The 18,253-nt window shown below is 38.5% G+C and overlaps 1 protein-coding gene and 1 pseudogene across 1 annotated transcript; both read left to right on the top strand.

Annotated features, from left to right (window-relative positions):
* Nucleotides 1-1,471: 1,471 nt before the first annotated feature.
* LOC141007326 (matrix metalloproteinase-20-like) lies at nt 1,472-17,692 on the top strand. The gene is made up of 19 exons (XM_073479677.1): nt 1,472-1,570; nt 1,692-1,933; nt 2,019-2,167; nt 3,247-3,375; nt 4,328-4,492; nt 4,782-4,950; nt 5,087-5,220; nt 5,300-5,462; nt 11,688-11,791; nt 14,104-14,156; nt 15,468-15,715; nt 15,846-15,994; nt 16,072-16,197; nt 16,288-16,449; nt 16,554-16,725; nt 16,891-17,021; nt 17,144-17,303; nt 17,398-17,501; nt 17,589-17,692. The coding sequence occupies exons 1-19, from the start codon at nt 1,472-1,474 to the stop codon at nt 17,690-17,692; spliced, it is 2,763 nt and encodes a 920-aa protein (XP_073335778.1).
* LOC141007203 (collagenase 3-like) lies at nt 8,744-11,622 on the top strand (annotated as a pseudogene).
* Nucleotides 17,693-18,253: the final 561 nt, after the last annotated feature.

Genomic DNA, 18,253 nt, shown 5'->3' with positions numbered 1-18,253 from the left:
AATACCATTTAATATTTCACTTTTAAAAGGGTTTTATTTTTATATGCAGCACAGTCATCTCGCTCAATTGGTCACAGAGTTTACATTTTGGAGCAGTATACAAATACATACACTATATGGCCAGAGGTCAGTGGACACCTGTGCTAATTATTGAGTACAGGTGTTTCAGCCACCCCCCTCGAGGTTTTCTTCGCAGAGCAGTTGCATGAAAGCCTCATATCGCCATGTGCAATGCCAAGCGCCTGCTGGAGTGGTGTGAAGCAAACTGTTACTGGACTCTGGAGCAGTGGAAACACATTCTTTTGAGTGATGAATCCTGCTTCACTATCTAGCAGTCTGATGAACAAACCTGGCTTTGGCTACTGCCAGGAGAACGCAACCTGCCGAAATGTACTGTATAGTTTGGTGAAGGAGGGATAATGTTCTGAGGCTGTTTTTCAGGGTTTGGGCCCAGCCCCTTATTTACAGTAATGGGTCTCTTTAATGTGACAGAATATGAATACATTTTAGCCGATTACACTTTTGGCATCAGTTTAAGGACGGCTTTTTGCTGTTCCAGCATGACTGTGCCCCTGTGCACAAAGCAAGGTCCATATAAAACATGGTTAGACGAGTTTTGTGTGGAGGAGCTCGGAAAAACTTATTGAACACCTATGGATGGAATTAAAACACTGATTTCACATCAGGCCTTCTCAACCAGCATTGGTGCCTGACCTCACAAGTGCTCTTTTGTCTGAATGGACACAAATTCCCACGGAAACACTTAAAACATAGTCTTATGGAAAGCATTTCCAGAAGAGTAGTAGCTTTTATAGCCTCAAAGTATGGGTCCAACACATTAATGACCATCATTTTAAAATGAGATGTCCAACAAGCTCACATAGGTGTACCGGTTGAGGCGTCCTCTGACTTAAACAATGTAGATGTGGCTTTTCTGTTGCAGCACTTTAATCCACACTGTCTGCACTTACCAGTGTTGGTTTTTACCTGAGGCACAAGTTGCACAAGGAAGACAGTGCTGCTCCTCCCTGTGTCCGACTTATAAACTTAACTGATAAAGCTGTTCAGCTGAAGTGTTTAATAGGTAACATTGTACAACATGATGATCTACTACAATTACTGCGTAACACGTCAGAAGGACTTTTTTTGATGACACAACGCAGCTTGTCTGTGCTCGCCCACAAGACACATGTCTGTCTTTTCAGTTGCAACAGTAGCCTGAGGGTTAGAGAAGACACTTTGTTAGTCAAGACCTCTGAATCCAGGCTGCGTTAAGATCCAAAGTACAATTTCAGAATATAAATCCCAAGATAATCCAATCTTCTCCTGTCACCCAAACATTGAATAATTCTTGCGACAGTGACTCAAGAAGGTAGTTGCTCAACATGCCCAATTTGCAATGCATCCACTCCTCAGCCTATATAACAGCTGATTCCAGCACAGAGACACAAATCGCGTTCAACGACGAAGCATGAGGTCTTGCAGTCTGTGCATGGTACTGAGCTTGGCAGTTGCAGTTTACTGCGTGCCAGTATCAAAAGTTACTAGGCAAGATGAGGATTTTTCAGAGGTATGAATGTTTTTTTTTTCTTTTGCTTTGACTTGCATGTGTTGTCGTTATTTTGCATCTGAGTATGTATTTTATAAACTTTCATCAATCCTAGCTATTAAATTCTCACCTTCTTAAACAGAGCTACCTGAAGAAATTCTTCAACCTAACAGAGGAGGCTACTCTCAGACGGGGGATCAGCCAGATGACCGAGAAGCTGAGAGAGATGCAGAGATTCTTTGGTCTCGAGATCACCGGGAAGCCGGATGCTGACACCTTGAAGATGATGAAGAAGCCCCGCTGTGGCAATCCAGACACCAAAACAGCTAGTTACTCCATATTTGGAGATAGTGACAAGTGGCAGAAAAACAGCCTTACCTACAGGTGAATGATCTAAATAGAGAAAGAGTGTGAAAGAGTAATTGCAGTATGCCTAATATATTCTTTATTCTTTTTTTCTGTCCTACAGGATAGTGAACTACACACCTGACTTGCCTGTGTCAGAGGTGGATGACTCCATAGAGAAAGCTCTGCAGGTTTGGGCCAAAGTCACTCCTCTCAGATTCACAAGAATCAACAGCGGCACAGCTGACATCATGATCTCCTTCGGCCGCGGAGGTGAGTACACAATAACTGTCAGTGGTGGAATAAGTACTCATAACGTTCAAGTTAAAGTAAATGTAGAAATACCAGGATCTAAAAATACTCCATTAAAAGTCCTACATTCTGAGTGAAGTACAGAAGTATGAAGGACCACAAGTGTCACGTAAATAGTAATAAAGCATTTAACTAATTGTGCAATAAATATAGGTATTAATAAATTAGTTTACAAATGAATTTATTAATTGTGCAACCCCATTCATTAATGTATTTTTAAATGATGTACTTATTGAATGTTAAATGTTGTTTTTGTAAATCCCTTTTTTAATTTGAGCTTTTTATTGATGAATTAATATTTCATTTGTTAATTCTATTCATAATTCCTCTTTGAATTGCCCATTAAAATATCAAATTCTGAATTACTTTCTATTTAATCTATTTATTAATAGATTGAAACATTCTTGAAACATATATGAATTTCTGAATGCCTTTTTTAATTGTACAATTAGCTTTATTACTATTTCCATACAGAAGTAGGCCTTATTATGTTATATTATAGACTTAGACTTAGACTTAGACAGACTTTTTTGTCATTCAGTGTGCAACAAGTGAACACAGAATGAAATTTCGCTTCAGAGGCTCAGCCTAGAATTCAAATATGAAAGTATATCAAAAAAATACCACAAGAATAATAAATATCAAAAACAGAAACATACTGAAAGTGCAAATTATTGAAAATGACATTGTTGAGTTAGGTAGTGCAATTATTATATTATATTATATTATATTATATTATATTATATTATGTTATGTTATATTATATTATATTATATTATATTATATTATATTATATTATATTATATTATATTATATTAAAGCAGAATTTTAATATAGGTATTGTAGCTTACTTGGGCATTCCCCTAGTTTCACATGTTTTTTGTTTATATTTTTATGTAGGTTGGGCTGTCCTGTAAGGACTTTACAGCCAGTACGGCCACAAGCTTATACTATAAAATAAAAGTAGATTAGCTCAGGTTAGAAAGTAGATTTAATTTTCTAGTTTTTAGCCCCTGACATGAAAATGTTCTTGCTAACAGCACATGGTGATGGTTTCCCCTTTGATGGCCCTGATGGCACTCTTGCTCATGCCTTCTCCCCATCCTCTGGCATTGGAGGAGATGCTCATTTTGATGAAGATGAGACCTTCACTTCAAAGGCAGACATAGGTGAGTTTGTTACCTATGCTCAACATGGGACAATAGTGGTAACTAAGAACAATTAGCCAAGCATTATTGAGGCACTTGAGAATTTCCATTGTGTGCTACTTTATACTTCCACTTCATTGTGTTTCAGAGAGTTATTGTACATTTTACTACAATACTTTTGTTTACGGTAGTTACTAGTACTACTAGTATTACTGCTACTTTTCAGATTTAGATTTTACATAAGAAATATGAGAAGCATATAAAATACAACATAATTAAAATAATTTTTCTTTCTTATTTTTCTTTTTTCGCTTCCTAATTCAAACTTTATTTCTCCAGGAGAAATCTCTCTCTATATATATCATAAGAAAAGCAAGACTTATAGGGAACCAATCTAATCTAAAAAGGATTACAAAGCAAAACAGAAAGGTCCAAACTGACCACGCATTTGTGTAACAATATTCTTCTTTTCCCTCCCATTAATCATCTTACGATAACTCATCACATGTATGGCCACCCTATGTAGTACCCTAATGAACCACAAGTCTAAACTAGCTAACTGTATATAATTATTAAAAAGTGTCATGTTTTAACTATGATCTGCCAAACACTGAATTAGCAACCTAGCAATTGTCACTGAAAGCGAGCATGTCCTTAATTATGCATAACTTGCCACTGACAGAGAAATTAACTAAAGATACCAAAACCTTTTTTTTGACCAGAATGTAAAGATGTTATTTCTGCCGGAAATGCTGGGCAATTAAATATGAGGGTCTTGCGGGGATTGACTTGCTTTTGAAGCCAGCCTCAAGTGGCCATTCAAAGGTAGTGCAGGGCTTGGCACTTAGGTATTGGCTTCATATTTCAGCCTGAAATTAGCAAAAATTAACTCCACTGTGTGTATTTTGACATGAAACATGAAACAATGAAATATCTTGATCATCTTTAAGGAGTGTATCTGTATCTTCTATAGGCATCAACCTCTTCATTGTGGCTGCCCATGAATTTGGCCACTCCCTGGGTTTGGATCACTCTCGAGATCGCAGGGCTCTCATGTTCCCTACGTACTCATACAGAAACCCTGACACCTTCGTTCTACCCCAGGATGACGTCAACGGCATCCAGTCTCTCTATGGTTAGAACTACCTTTCAGTTCAATAATTAATGTTTGTACAAACAGCACTTGACATAAATCTTGGACAAACTCTTGCACAATCCTTATTGGTGCTACTCAACTGTTTAGGATTTGGTGCAATTGAATGCAGGGGTTTCTAAAGACTTGATGACACATTGCGTTTAACCTCCAGGTTCAAACCCTGATAAAGAAACTGTTCAGCCTGAAACTCAGCCCCCCACCACCACCACCACCACCACTACCACCACTACAACCACCAACACCCCCACCAAAACCACCACCAACACTGCCACCACCAACACCCCCACCAAAACCACCACCAACACTGCCACCAAAACCACCACCATCACCACCACCCCCACCACCACCACCACCACCACCACTCCCGATGTCTGTGATCCAACCATGGTCTGGGACGCTGTTGCCACCCTGCAAGGAGAAATGCTCTTCTTCAAGGACAGGTATTGTAGACATACAGTGGGACGCTCAAATATCTGACAGACAGACAGACTTACTTGCAGGAGAGCGCTAACACATCTGAATACAAAGTCACCTTACAGTAACTTACAAAATGGCTATGTTGGTTTGTGTTCTCAGCTTCGTCTGTGCCAAGAACCCTCAGAACAATACACTTAAGAAAAGTCTCATCACAGACTTCTGGCCCAATGCTCCCATCAACATCAACGCTGCTTATGAAAACCCAAAGTCAGGCAGAATCCTTCTCTTTAAAGGTATGTGTCCTCCTCAACTCCCAGAGGCTCCATCTCAAAACTTACCAACTGTAAGCTTTTTTTTTTTTTTTTCCTGCAGGTCGCAGAGTGTGGGCCTACTCTGACCATGGCCTTGTAAGTGGTTATCCTAAAAGAATAAGAAAGAGGTTTCGTCTGCCAAGAAGAGTGAGGAAAATTGATGCGGCCCTTCATGATGAGGAATATGGCAAGACTCTGTTCTTTGTGGGCGACTCCTACTACAGGTGTGTTTTTCAATAGGCCAATGAGCTGTTCTTTACCTTATACCCTCATAAAATGTATCTAATTACTTTCTGTGTTTCTTCAGTTATGATGAGGACAGAAGGGCTATGGACCAGGGATTCCCCCAGCGGGTGGATCAGACCTTCCCCGACCTGACCGGCAAGGTGACTGCAGCTGTTCTGTACGACGGTGAGTAACATTTAAAGCTGACTTGAGATCTGAGTCAAGACAGTTACATTTGTAACATTAAGGGAAAAGCAGTTATGGGCTTACTTATTGAGAGTTGACTGAGAGTTATTGAGAGAAGATCAACACCTCTCACATCATGTCTGACCAGTAAACACATACCTACAGTGGGACAGTTAGCTTAGTTTAGCATTAAGACTGGAAATGGGAGAACAAGCTAGCCTAACTCTGTTCAGAGGTGACAAAATCTGCCTACCAGCTCCTCTAAAGATCACTGATTAGCACATTACATCTCATTTGTTTAATCTATACTAAAGTTTAAACACAACAAGTTGTTGTGTGCTGGACCATTTCTTGGCCTAACACAGTAACTTCCTGCAATGTCTGCTGGTTGCTTGTAAATAAGTGATGGTTATGGGTTAATTAGTGAGCTCTAGAGATACTAGTCAGGAGATTTTGTTACCATTTGACAGAGCTAGACCTGCCTTTATGCTAAACTAAGCTAAGCTAAGCTAAGCAAAGTTAAGCTAAGCCAAGATAACCATCTCCTGGCTCCAGCTTCCTATTCAACAGCCAGTTGTAAGAGTGGTATCAATCTTCTCATCTCAAAAAGTAAATAAGTGTACTTCACAAAATGCTTAACTATTCATTAAACTAGTACACAAACTAACATTGAGCCTCTGTTCTGCAGGTGTTATCTCCCTCTACAGTAGATCCGAAGTGTTTAAGTACGACCTGAAGACAGGGAGTGACTCTTCGGACAGCTACAACTACTACTACTACTATTAGACCAGTTCACTAGTTAAGGTGTTCATGTTGCCAGTTTGAATGACAATGAATTAACATTAATGTACATTTTAAGCATTTCTCATATTTCAAATATTATATTTGTAATATTTAATTATATCAAATTTGTTCACAGCTGTAAACATTCAGAGTACATAATATTAAGTGATGTTGTTCATATGGTCTACATATTTGTCATATGTGTGTATGTCCACATTAATGCTGTGTATGAGACTTTTCAGCCAATCTGGAAAATGGGCAGATGAGATAAAAGGCTCAATCTGAGGGGGTTCTACTTCCTGATGATGCCTCTGATTAATGATCAATTCACTTGGTCAAAAGATACATTAAACTGTAAAGCAATTCATCAACATATGTATAATGGGACAATATAAGGATTAACCTCTGACAAAGGCCCCATTAAAACATCAACATTAAATACATCAATGCAATAAATCAACTACTGTCATGGCTCTCAGGGTCCTCCACACTGCGTACATCATTCTATGTATGGCTTTTAAAACTGTAAGAGGTGAAAAATTTAAACAATGTATCACACTCAATTTACACATTTGATTTTTCTTTCGCAAAATAATTAAATTTGGTGGAGATCAAAAAGTGTGCTGTTCTTGCCATTGCTGAAGTTCTTGCTTAAAGTATAATAAATAAATAATTGCTTTCTCAACCAGTCTGATGCTGTTTTGGGTGACATATAGAGTTCATTTGTAGTGAGTGAATACAGTGACACCTTGTATAACAGCCATATCTGTTATGCACATGCCCCCTGTGAACAAACCACATAAAAGAATGAAAGCACACACATTTAAAGCAACATTATGTAACTTTTTATCTTAAAATAACAGCTTCAGAATCATTTTTGATGGTACAGTGTCTTGTAATAAGGTGAATGGTGTCTCTGTCTCAGCCACTCTGACCCCCATCACTTGTTTCTGCACTATGTAACTTCAGTCAGAGGGTAGGATCACAGCATTACATACTGTACATGTTTACTTCAACATACAAGTTTTCAACACCTAACATTGTTATGATGTAATGAGCTTGGTTTGTTGTTAGCACCTACATTACATGTGACAATTTTACAGTGTACTCTCAAAAATGGACCAAAATTCTGTCTCTTAATCAAAAGTGAATGAAGAATTTGTAAACTTCTATCAGCAGCATTTGTGATCAATTAAGACACATCAATCTTCAAATAATTTTCCAATATAACATAGCAGCAAATTACACACATAACAAAACCCAAACTAATATGCTGCTTGAGCTCATCAATTATACTTTACTATAAATGACTATCAACAGCAAAGTCCAGTATAAATATCAAAAGTCTTTGTTATGAGTGGCGTCTTTGAGCAGAACCAAGAGCTGAACCCTGCTCCTCTGTCTCACTGCCGACATGCATGCAGTGCCTCAAGGTGCTCCCAGTCCAGTGTCAATAAGCAGCCTGGTCTCTGAGCTAGTGGGGCATCATGGGAACTGTAGTTTGTTTTCTGTTTCCACTGTTTTCTCACCTCAACAGTGTCAGTTGAAAAACAATGAGGTCCTTTGTTTGCAGAACAGCAGCCATAAATATGATGCAGAATAAATAACCATAATGTTATCACACAATCTCCTGATATTTTTAGCTAGTGATGCCAAAATGATTAATGCTTACTCACAACCATAAACTTAACTGATACAGCTGTTTAGCGGAAGTGTTTGATGAGTAACATTGTACAACATGATGATCTGTGGTGACTACAAATACTCCGTAAACATGTCAGAGGGACTTTTGTTCATGACATGATGCAGCTTGTCTGTGCTTGCTCACAAGACACAGGTCTTTTCAGTTGCAACAGTAGCCTGAGGGTTAGAGAAGACTGAGAGGACAGAGGTTTGTTAGTCAAGACCTCTGAATCCAGGCTGCATTAAAATCTAACGAGAATATCAGAATATAAATCAACCAAGATAATCTTAAGCAAGAGATGGGAAAAGAAACTGAAAATATGTTCAAAGCATGCCCTTCATATCATTTTTTTGATTTCCCTCTTAGCACCAAAAATATTGATATTTGATTTTAACATATGTTCCTGAATGGACTTATCATGTTATATACCATCTTAGTTTCATGTTGTTGTTGTCAGCTGAGCAATCAAAGCCAATCTTCTCCTGTCACCCGAATATGGAAAAATTCTTGAGACAGTGACTCAAGAAGGTAGTTGCTCAACATGCCCCCTCCTCAATGCATCCACTCCTCAGCCTATATAACAGCTGATTCCAGCACAGAGACACAAATCGCGTTCAACGACGAAGCATGAGGTCTTGCAGTCTGTGCATGGTACTGAGCTTGGCAGTTGCAATTTACTGCGCACCAGTATCACAAGTTACTGTGCAAGATGAGGGTTTTGCAGAGGTATGAATGTTTTGCTTTTGTTTGTTTGTTTGTTTTGTTGTTGTTTTTTTGCATGTGTTCTCACTATTTTGCATCTTTATATGTGTTCTGGAAACGTTTGTTGTTCCTCAAATTCTAAAGATTACAACCAACTCCTAGCTATTAAATTCTCACCTTCTTAAACAGAGCTACCTGAAGAAATTCTTCAACCTAACAGAGAAGACTACTATCGGACGGGGGATCAGCCCGGTGAGCAAGAAGCTGAGTGAGATGCAGAGATTCTTTGGTCTCCAGATCACTGGAATGCTAGACGCTGACACCTTGGAGATGATGAAGAAGCCCCGCTGTGGCGTTCCAGATGGCAACATCGCACGTTTCTCCACATTTGGAAATGGCCTCAAGTGGCAGAAAAACAGCCTCACCTACAGGTGAATGATCTCAAGAGAGAAAGAGTGAGAAAGTGCCATTGTAGGAAGACTAATATTATTCTTGACTTGTACCCTGTGTTGTAGGATAGAGAACTACACACCTGACATGTCTGTGTCAGAGGTGGATTACTCCATAGAGAAAGCTCTGCAGGTTTGGGCCAAAGTCACTCCTCTCAGATTCACAAGAATCTACAGCAGCACCGCTGACATCATGATCTCCTTCGGCCGCCTATGTGAGTACACAATAACTGTCAGTGGTGGAATAAGTACTCATAACGTTCAAGTAAAAGTAAATGCAGAAATATCAGGATCTAAAAAAAAAGCCCTACATACTCAATGTGACTTCTGTGAAGTACAAAGTATTATCAGCAAGGATATTATCTTATATTATATTATATTATATTATATTATATATATTGTATTATATTATATTATATTATATTATATTATATTATATTATATTATATTATATTATATTATATTATATTATATTATATTATATTGTATTGTATTATAGTATATTATATTATTACTACTATACTATTTTAATGGAAGATGGAAATGGTATAAAATAAAAGTACTCAAGTAAAGTACAAGTACCTTGAAGTACAGAACTTTGTAAAATGTACTCATGTTTAACCACAGATAACATCTTCTGTTAATGTATGCATAAATCAAGTAATGTACTTAAGTACAATTTTGAGGTAATTTACTTGAATATTTCCATTCCACTCCATTTTTTTGAGACAAACATTGTACATTTGTAATTAATTTGTTTAGACCTGCAATCCGACCTAAAAAAACAAACAAAAGAACAACAACAAACAGTGCAGTTACATAATGTCAAGTATATCAGTCAACATAACAAAGAGCTAGATCATTCCAGTGCTGGCATGCCACAGCTTGCAGAAATTTTAGAGCTTGTTTTTTTGCTTTGCAAAAGCTTTGCTTTTTTTCCCTTTCCCATTTTTAAGGTTTAGGAATGTGTTGAAAAGGTTGTGTTTTATTTAGCAAATGGAACGATGACATATTTGGGAAATCCAGTTCTGATTTGTTGTTTTCTTGCAAAAATACAGAAAGTGTTGGAGAGAACAACATTATGAAAGTACAGTTGTCAGAGCAAGTATTGTTTGTTTAGTTTCCTGACATGAATATGTTCTTGCTAACAGCACATGGTGATTATTACCCCTTTGATGGCCCTGATGGCACTCTTGCTCATGCCTTCTCACCATCCTCTGGCATTGGAGGAGATGCTCATTTTGACGATGATGAAACCTTCACTTTACACTCAAACAGAGGTGAGTTTGTTTGTTTGCACACTGTCTTATTTAAGTAATAGTCCTAATTTCAAAAAATATATTAAAAAAACGAATTTGGAGAAAGGTGGAGCGTGGTGAAGCTCATGTAACTTCGCCATTAACAGGAAAATTAGCTATAAAGACACAAACTTATTTTCTTTTGTACCAGGCTGTAAACATGAGTGTATCCGTATCTTCTATAGGCTAAGTCCTCTTTATGGTGGCTGCCCATGAGTTTGGCCACTCCCTGGGTTTGTCTCACTCTGATGATCCTGGTGCTCTCATGTACCCTACGTACTCATACAGAAACCCTGACACCTTCGTTCTGCCCCGGGATGATGTCAACGGCATCCAGTCTCTCTATGGTTAGTACTACCTTTCTGTTCATTGTGTGTGCAAACAGCAGTTGACCTAGTTTCTAAAGACTTAATGACTCATTTTGTTTCACCTCCAGGTCCAAACCCTGATAAGGATCCTGTTCAGCCTGGACCTGAGCCCCCCACCACCCCCGATGCCTGTGACTCAACCATGGTCCTGGATGCTGTCACCACCCTGCGAGGAGAAATGCTCTTCCTCAAGGACAGGTATCAGACAGACTTACATACGGTAGAGTGCTAAAACATCTGAGTCCAAAGTCACCTAACAGTAACTTACAAAATGGCTATATCGGTTTGTGTTCAGCTTCTTCTGGCGTAGCTACCCTCAGAGCAATACACCTCAGCAGAGTCTCATCACAAACTTCTGGCCCAATGCCCCCATCAACATTGACGCTGCTTATGAAAACCGACAGTCAGACAGAATCTTTCTCTTTAAAGGTATGTGTCCTCCTTAACTCCCCGAGGCTCCATTTCAAATCTTGCCTAAATCAACTGTAAGCCTTTTCCTTCCTGCAGGTCGCAGAGTGTGGGCCTATTCTGGCTATGACCCTGTCCGTGGCTATCCTAAAAAACTTCACAGAATTGGTCTGCCAAGAGGCGTGAGGAAAATCGATGCAGCCTTTTACGACGTGGAATCTGGCAAGACTCTGTTCTTTGTGGGCGACTATTACTTCAGGTGTGTTCAGAGTATATGTTAATTTCTCATTTCAGTAGGCTAGAGAGCTGTTCTTTATCTTATATCCTCATTGAATGTATCTCACAGTTATGATGAGGCCAGAAGGACTATGGACCGAGGATTCCCAAAGCGGGTGGATCAGACCTTCTCCGGCCTGACTGGCAAGGTGACTGCAGCTTTCCAGTACAGAGGTGAGTAACATTTTAAGATTAACACTCTCGGCAAAAAATGAATGTGTACTTTCCAAAATGTTGAAGCTAGTACAGAAACTAACACTGAGCCTCTGTTCTGCAGGTTTTACCTACATCTACAGTGGACCCTACATGTTTGAGTACAACCTGAGGACAGGGGGGTTGTTCCGTGTGCTGAGAAACAGCTACTTTCTGCGTTGCACTAACTTCTAGACCAGTTTACTAGATAAGCTGCTTATGAAGCCAGTGTGAATCAGAATTAATTTACATTAGTTTGTTAAAATGATACTTTTTAAATATGTGTATTATTCCAAATATTATATTTTCAATATTAAATTCTATCAAATGTATTTACAGCTGTAAACATATAGTGTTCAAAGTGTATAAATAAAATTTGATATTAGTTTTGTAGTCTACATATTGTCATATGTGTATGTATGTGTTAATGGTGTGTAAGAGACTTTTCAGCCAATCTGAGAATTGGATAGATTGGATAAAAGGTTCAATCTGAAGGGATTCTAACATTAGGAACTTGCTGATGATGCCTCTGATTAGTGACGAATTCACTTTGTCAAAAAATACATGAAACCATTAAGCAATTCATCAATATATGTTTAATTAGACAATATTAGCAGGATTAACCTCTTCTTATAAATAATACAATGAATACTACATCAATGCAGAAATTGTATGGGAATCAAAGTACGGGAATGAAATGCTATTATATTACTGTCATAACTTAAGTTCGTATTCATGTTCGCAAGAAAAAAAATCATACTGCTGTTGTCAACCATTTCCCTGCTTATATTATCAGATTTTTACATTCACAAACAGGTGGAACAAAATGGGTTAAGTACAGTGACATTTCTACTCTTGGCTACCATTTTCTTGGCTAAATGGAGGGTAAGACTGAAAATTAAAAATACATAAGATTTATTATAAGTACCTTGCTATGCTGCAGAAACTGTTTTATTTTTTGCAACAAAAAAGTTGACATGCTGACGATTTAAATATGAGACTTCATGATTTGGTATTACCTGCTAACACTCAGTAAAAACAAACTGTTTTGTAGCTTCCCATATAATTACCTACCAAACCACTCCATTCTGCTTTAATTTAACTCTGTAACTACCCAATAATTTTCAGTAATACCCCCACTACAACTTTTACTTATACAGATTTAACTGATTTTACTTTTGTTATTTATGAGCAATTTCTTCATACACACTCCAAAAATGTCTTCCATACCAAGAAATTCATCAAATTCTCATGGTCATCATTCAGTAGCGGATATTTAACTGGATAAAGTCCTAAAGGGGTTCATCATCAAATGTCTGTGATTAACCCTTTTTCCAGTTATATTTGTAGTAAGGAGCTGTAAAGAATATAAATAAACACAAATTGCAAAGTGTTATTTTGTTACTGAACCTGTCCCTTAAGATGGTCTTCCATTGGGACATAATCTGTCATAATCAGATGAAGCAAACCAAAAGGTTTTGAGTGAACCCTGTGAGTTTTGACAGTAAGAAACGGAGAGAAAAACATTCAGTACCAGGCTGAAACTACAGCACTGTATGTCAGTGCCAGTCTGTCCACCAGTATTATCTTAATTTAAAGCTTCTGTGGCTCCCTCTCTTGGTATCTTTGCTAACTACATTCACTGATGCATTATCTTTCACATAACAAGTGATCTTTTACAAGAAGATTTCACCCCAAAGTAAATATTCAGTTTGTGATAAAAAACAACATAAGCATATTGTCTATTGGAATATTGCTAAGGCGGCTAATGCAGGCCCTAACTCAAAGGGGAAATACTGCCCACTATATGTTCTAAATTCAGTTTTTGTGAGAAAAAAATCCTACACATACAGGTCCAATGCTAACTCTTGTCTGAATCAAAACTACATGTTTTGATGCCTCATACTGTGTTATTTGGAATCTACATCATGTTCATGCAGGCCCAAGTTACTCCAGATGTTGGCCTCATCTCACCTCTTCCTCCCCCTAATATCCTCTCACATCACTACACTCATTATCGCTCTTGTTGTTGTGATTGGGCCTGTTAAGACACTTGCAGGAATTTTTTATTTGCCCCATCATGCATCTCCCTCTGCCCTTTACCTCACTATCAAAACACTGAAATTGGCTGTTTCAGGAAATAACCAACTAGTACAGAACTAGTGTACAGCTCTACATCTGAGCAGAGCCTGGGAGGAAGACTCAGGAGCTGTTCCCTCTTCTCTGAAATAGAAAAAAAGGAATCATGGAAGGTGCACTGGTTGTTAAAACTGTGTTGATAGTTTTAGTGGTAGCAAACTGTGGAGCCGTGCCCACCACTTCACCCAGCCAAGAAGAGATCTCTAAAGCACAGGTAAACATGAAGTGTTCTCTGTGTTAAAGTGTTGCACTGTTTGTTGGTGTTAATTAACCTGGTGATGCTGGGGAGAAAAGAGCAATCATTTTTGCAACATGAAAAGGAAAAATGTAACTCTAATTGTTAGAAATATTCATTTCCGAGCTTTTGACATTAAAAATTGGTTTAAATAACTCAAAGTTGAGGTTTAAAGACAATAAGTAACCGAGTATAGTTCGGAAACTGCCTATTTACTGCTTAGCATGAGAGTCCGAAAGGTATGCACACTTGTGTTACATTACATAAACCCCTTTGGTTCTTTGTTTATTATGTTTTCTTTGTCCAGGACTTCAAATTGGAGATATTGAGTATTTTTATTTAATTTAATTTAATTTCTTATAAAATTACAGAATGTAATTACACTAGCTACCTGTTGCAATAAAATAACAGCCATAAATAAATAGTGTCTAAAAAAGTCTAAAAAGTGTATTATAATTCATGAAAACTTAAGTTTTCATGAACTTCATGAAAGTTTTAATTACATTACAGTTTTAAAATAATCTTTTTCAATCATTCCTTCTCAGAATTCTGCATCTAAATTTGAATAGCTAAATTTATCATCAGTCAGGTTAATCATATGTGGAGTTTTATCTGCATATTAGAATTTTTTTATGTTTTCTTTGTCCAGGACATCAACTTTGTGATGCAAAAATGATTAATGTGGGGGGTTTTACTGGCATGGGGCATTTCTACATGGCATTTTCATTAGATACACTGTAATATTTGTGCATAAGCATTTTATTGAACCATCATTGATAGTAATAGCCCGAGTGATACAAAAATAATAGCCACCCTGTGTTTCACCAACACTTTTAATGTGAAGCAGCAGCTGACGGAGATGTTGGTTTAGCATTAGCACTATCTTAATACAGCTCTTACACAGCTGTAGGAGAGTGAGCAGTAAACAGTGGGACTAAATATCATTGAGGTAAAATTACAAACATGTTCATGCAGTGTTCTGGATCAAGTGCAGGAAAGGCGGACCCCGCCACTAAAATGAACTATATAGAGAGGAAGTTACAGAGGGTTAATAAACTGACTGGCTATATTAGAAAAATACCAAGCATAAATAGTATAAATGTTTGATTTTATTTCATAAAAATCTCACAGATTTGAATTTGGATGAGATCATTATTTTAAAATAATCTTTATCATTCTTTTATTTTAATTATGCATTCAAATTTGAATAACTATCAGAAAATCATACAGTATATGGAGTTATATCTGTATGATGATGACGTTTGTTCCTGTTTTCTTTGACAGGACTACCTGTCTCGGTTTTACTCTGATGTGGGTGTCAATGCCCCCAACAGCATCTGGCGCAACTCTCTGGATTCCTTTGACGAAACTCTCAGGAAAATGCAGGAGTATTTTGGCCTGGAGGTGTCTGGCCAGTTAGATTCCAACACCTTGGAGGTGATGATTCAACCCCGCTGTGGTGTCCCAGATGTGAGCAGATATGGTCATTATGCTGGTCGACCAAAGTGGGAGAAGTCTGTGATCACATACAGGTAATAAACGAGATTTCCACGTCAGAATAAAGAGCAAAAAGTCTTTGCGAGCAGCTCACCTAAACATAAAGCACATTAAGATTCCTGCTGTGAGAGTCTGTCAACCAGTTTCTGTCTCACACCGCCACAGGATAAGTCACTACACACCCGACTTGAGTCCAACTGTTGTGGATGCCACCATAGCCCAGGCCCTGAGACTCTACAGTGACGTAATCCCTCTGGATTTCAAGCGGATCAACAGCGGCACTGCTGACATTATGATCATGTTCAGCAGGAGAGGTAATGCAGCGCCTTCATTGCTTTTGAGAAAATGTTTGATTTTAGTGTTAACTTTACTCTTCTCCTCTAAAAACCAGCCCATGGAGATTTTGCTCCATTTGATGGGGAAATGGGGATCTTGGCCCATGCATTCTCCCCCGGAGAAGGCCTCGGAGGTGACACCCATTTTGATGAAGATGAGACCTGGACTCTGACCTCAGCAGGTGCTGACATTAAGGAAAACATTATTACTGAGGTGATATGATATTATAGCTGATTACGTATCAGCAGTAACCATATCAATGTGTCTGCAGGAGTCAGCCTGTTTTTGGTGGCAGCCCATGAGTTTGGCCATGCACTTGGATTAGACCACTCTAAGGTCAAGACAGCCCTGATGTATCCCACCTACAAATATGTTCCCATAGCGGGGTACAAGCTACCAGATGATGACAGACAGGGAGTACAGGCTCTTTACGGTGAGAGCTCAACTAATTCACACTGATTTTTGGCAGGAAACAGAGAAAAACTCTCCACCTGAGACCTTTACGAGCGCTATTTCCTTGTCTTTTGCCTCTCAAAGGAGTCCGAGGAACATCACCTCAACCTGATCCAAATCCACAGCCTACACCTGAGGCAAAACCACAACCCACACCTGAACCCACATCAGAACCTCTTCCAGACAGGTGCAGCAGGAACCTGATTTTTGATGCCGCAACGAACATCCAAAGGAATCTTTACTTCTTCAAAGATGGGTGAGGCATTCTATTTTTTGTTCTGCGTCCTGAAGTTTCACAGAGGCATGCTGCCTTATTAGATAGAGCTGTTATTTTTTAAAGTTAAATGCATACAGTACAGTACAGATGTTTTTCTCAGTGTGTGGTCAATGTCAGCTTATCATTTCTGTGTGTCTTTCTCAGACATTTCTGGAAGAGGAGCAGCTCCTGGGACGGCATCACTATGAAGACAATTCAATCTGCTTGGCCTGGAATCAGCAAAGTTGATGCTGCTTATGAGTACAAGAGAAGCAATACTGCCATTTTCTTTGAAGGTTTCTTTCTTTGATTTAGTTAATAATACACACAAAAAAATTGTCCTTAATTTCAAATGACAAAAGCTTTAAATGAATACTGGGGCTCGTCAGGAACATAACTCGCCTTTTTCACATCACAGGGGATCATTACTGGGGGGTCAGAGAGAACACGGTCCTGCCTGGTTATCCCAAACCTCTCAGCGACTTTGGCTTGCCTTCATCTGTCACCAAGGTCGACGCTGCTGTCTATGTGAAATTCATAGGCAGAACCCTGATCTTTGTGAGGAACAAATACTGGAGGTGAGTAACATCAATAGCCATAAACTTCTATGCTGATTTCAGATATAGACAGATACCACATGTTGCTGAACACCTCCCCATATTACTCATATAGCTACAATGAAAGGAGGGGCAGAATGGATGGTGGGTTCCCCAAATTCATTCACAGAGAGCTCCCTGGGATTGGCTACAGAGTGGACGCTGCCTTTGCAAACAGAGGTAGGTAACAGTCAACGGTTAGTCCATTTGCAGTGACATTATGTGTTCCTGTTTAAGGTGATAACAGTGATGCAACCTACTTTTCAGGTTACCTTTACTTTACCTATGGATCCCGGCAGACAGAGTACCACTACCAGCGTAGAAAAGCAATGCGCACTCTGCTGAACTACGCATGGATGGATTGCAAATGAAGAAACAATGACCCACATAAGCATGTGCACACAACTGTGCGCACACAATAATAGCAATGGTCTACTCTAATAACTAATCCTGTGTATCTTTGGGGGCTTTTCTGTAGACTTCTGCATAGAAATACACTATTTGAAAAAGAAATACATAATAATCCCGTAGGAGACAACTGCTGTCAAAGTTTTTTCTTGCAGGCTTCAATAATATATGTTTTAATGAATCTTAAACTTTAAAAGTAAAAATAAAATAGTCTTAATGCTTCTTCGTCATGCCTGTGTTTGTAAATTAGGATGCACTAGAATACATGTAATGAAGATCTGGAGACTGATGTGTGTTTGAACCCAGACATGTTGAGTCAGAAAACAGGATGACTTCAGAGGAGGTGTTGCAAAAAAGAAAAAAAAAATCACAACAGTGTTTTAGGAGTTAGGAACTAATAAAAGAGAGGATGTCTTGTTCATATTCTTTATACAGTGGGTTTATCAGCTAGTGACATGGTAACATCTGTAGCAATCGTGTTGCCTTCAAAGCCAATAAGGAAAAGATGTGACTTCTCACTTTGA

Source organism: Pagrus major, chromosome 13 (assembly GCF_040436345.1).
Source record: "Pagrus major chromosome 13, Pma_NU_1.0".
Taxonomy (NCBI): Eukaryota; Metazoa; Chordata; class Actinopteri; order Spariformes; family Sparidae; genus Pagrus; species Pagrus major.
The sequence above is the reverse complement of the archived record's forward strand: the minus strand, read 5'-3'. Positions and strand labels throughout refer to the sequence as shown.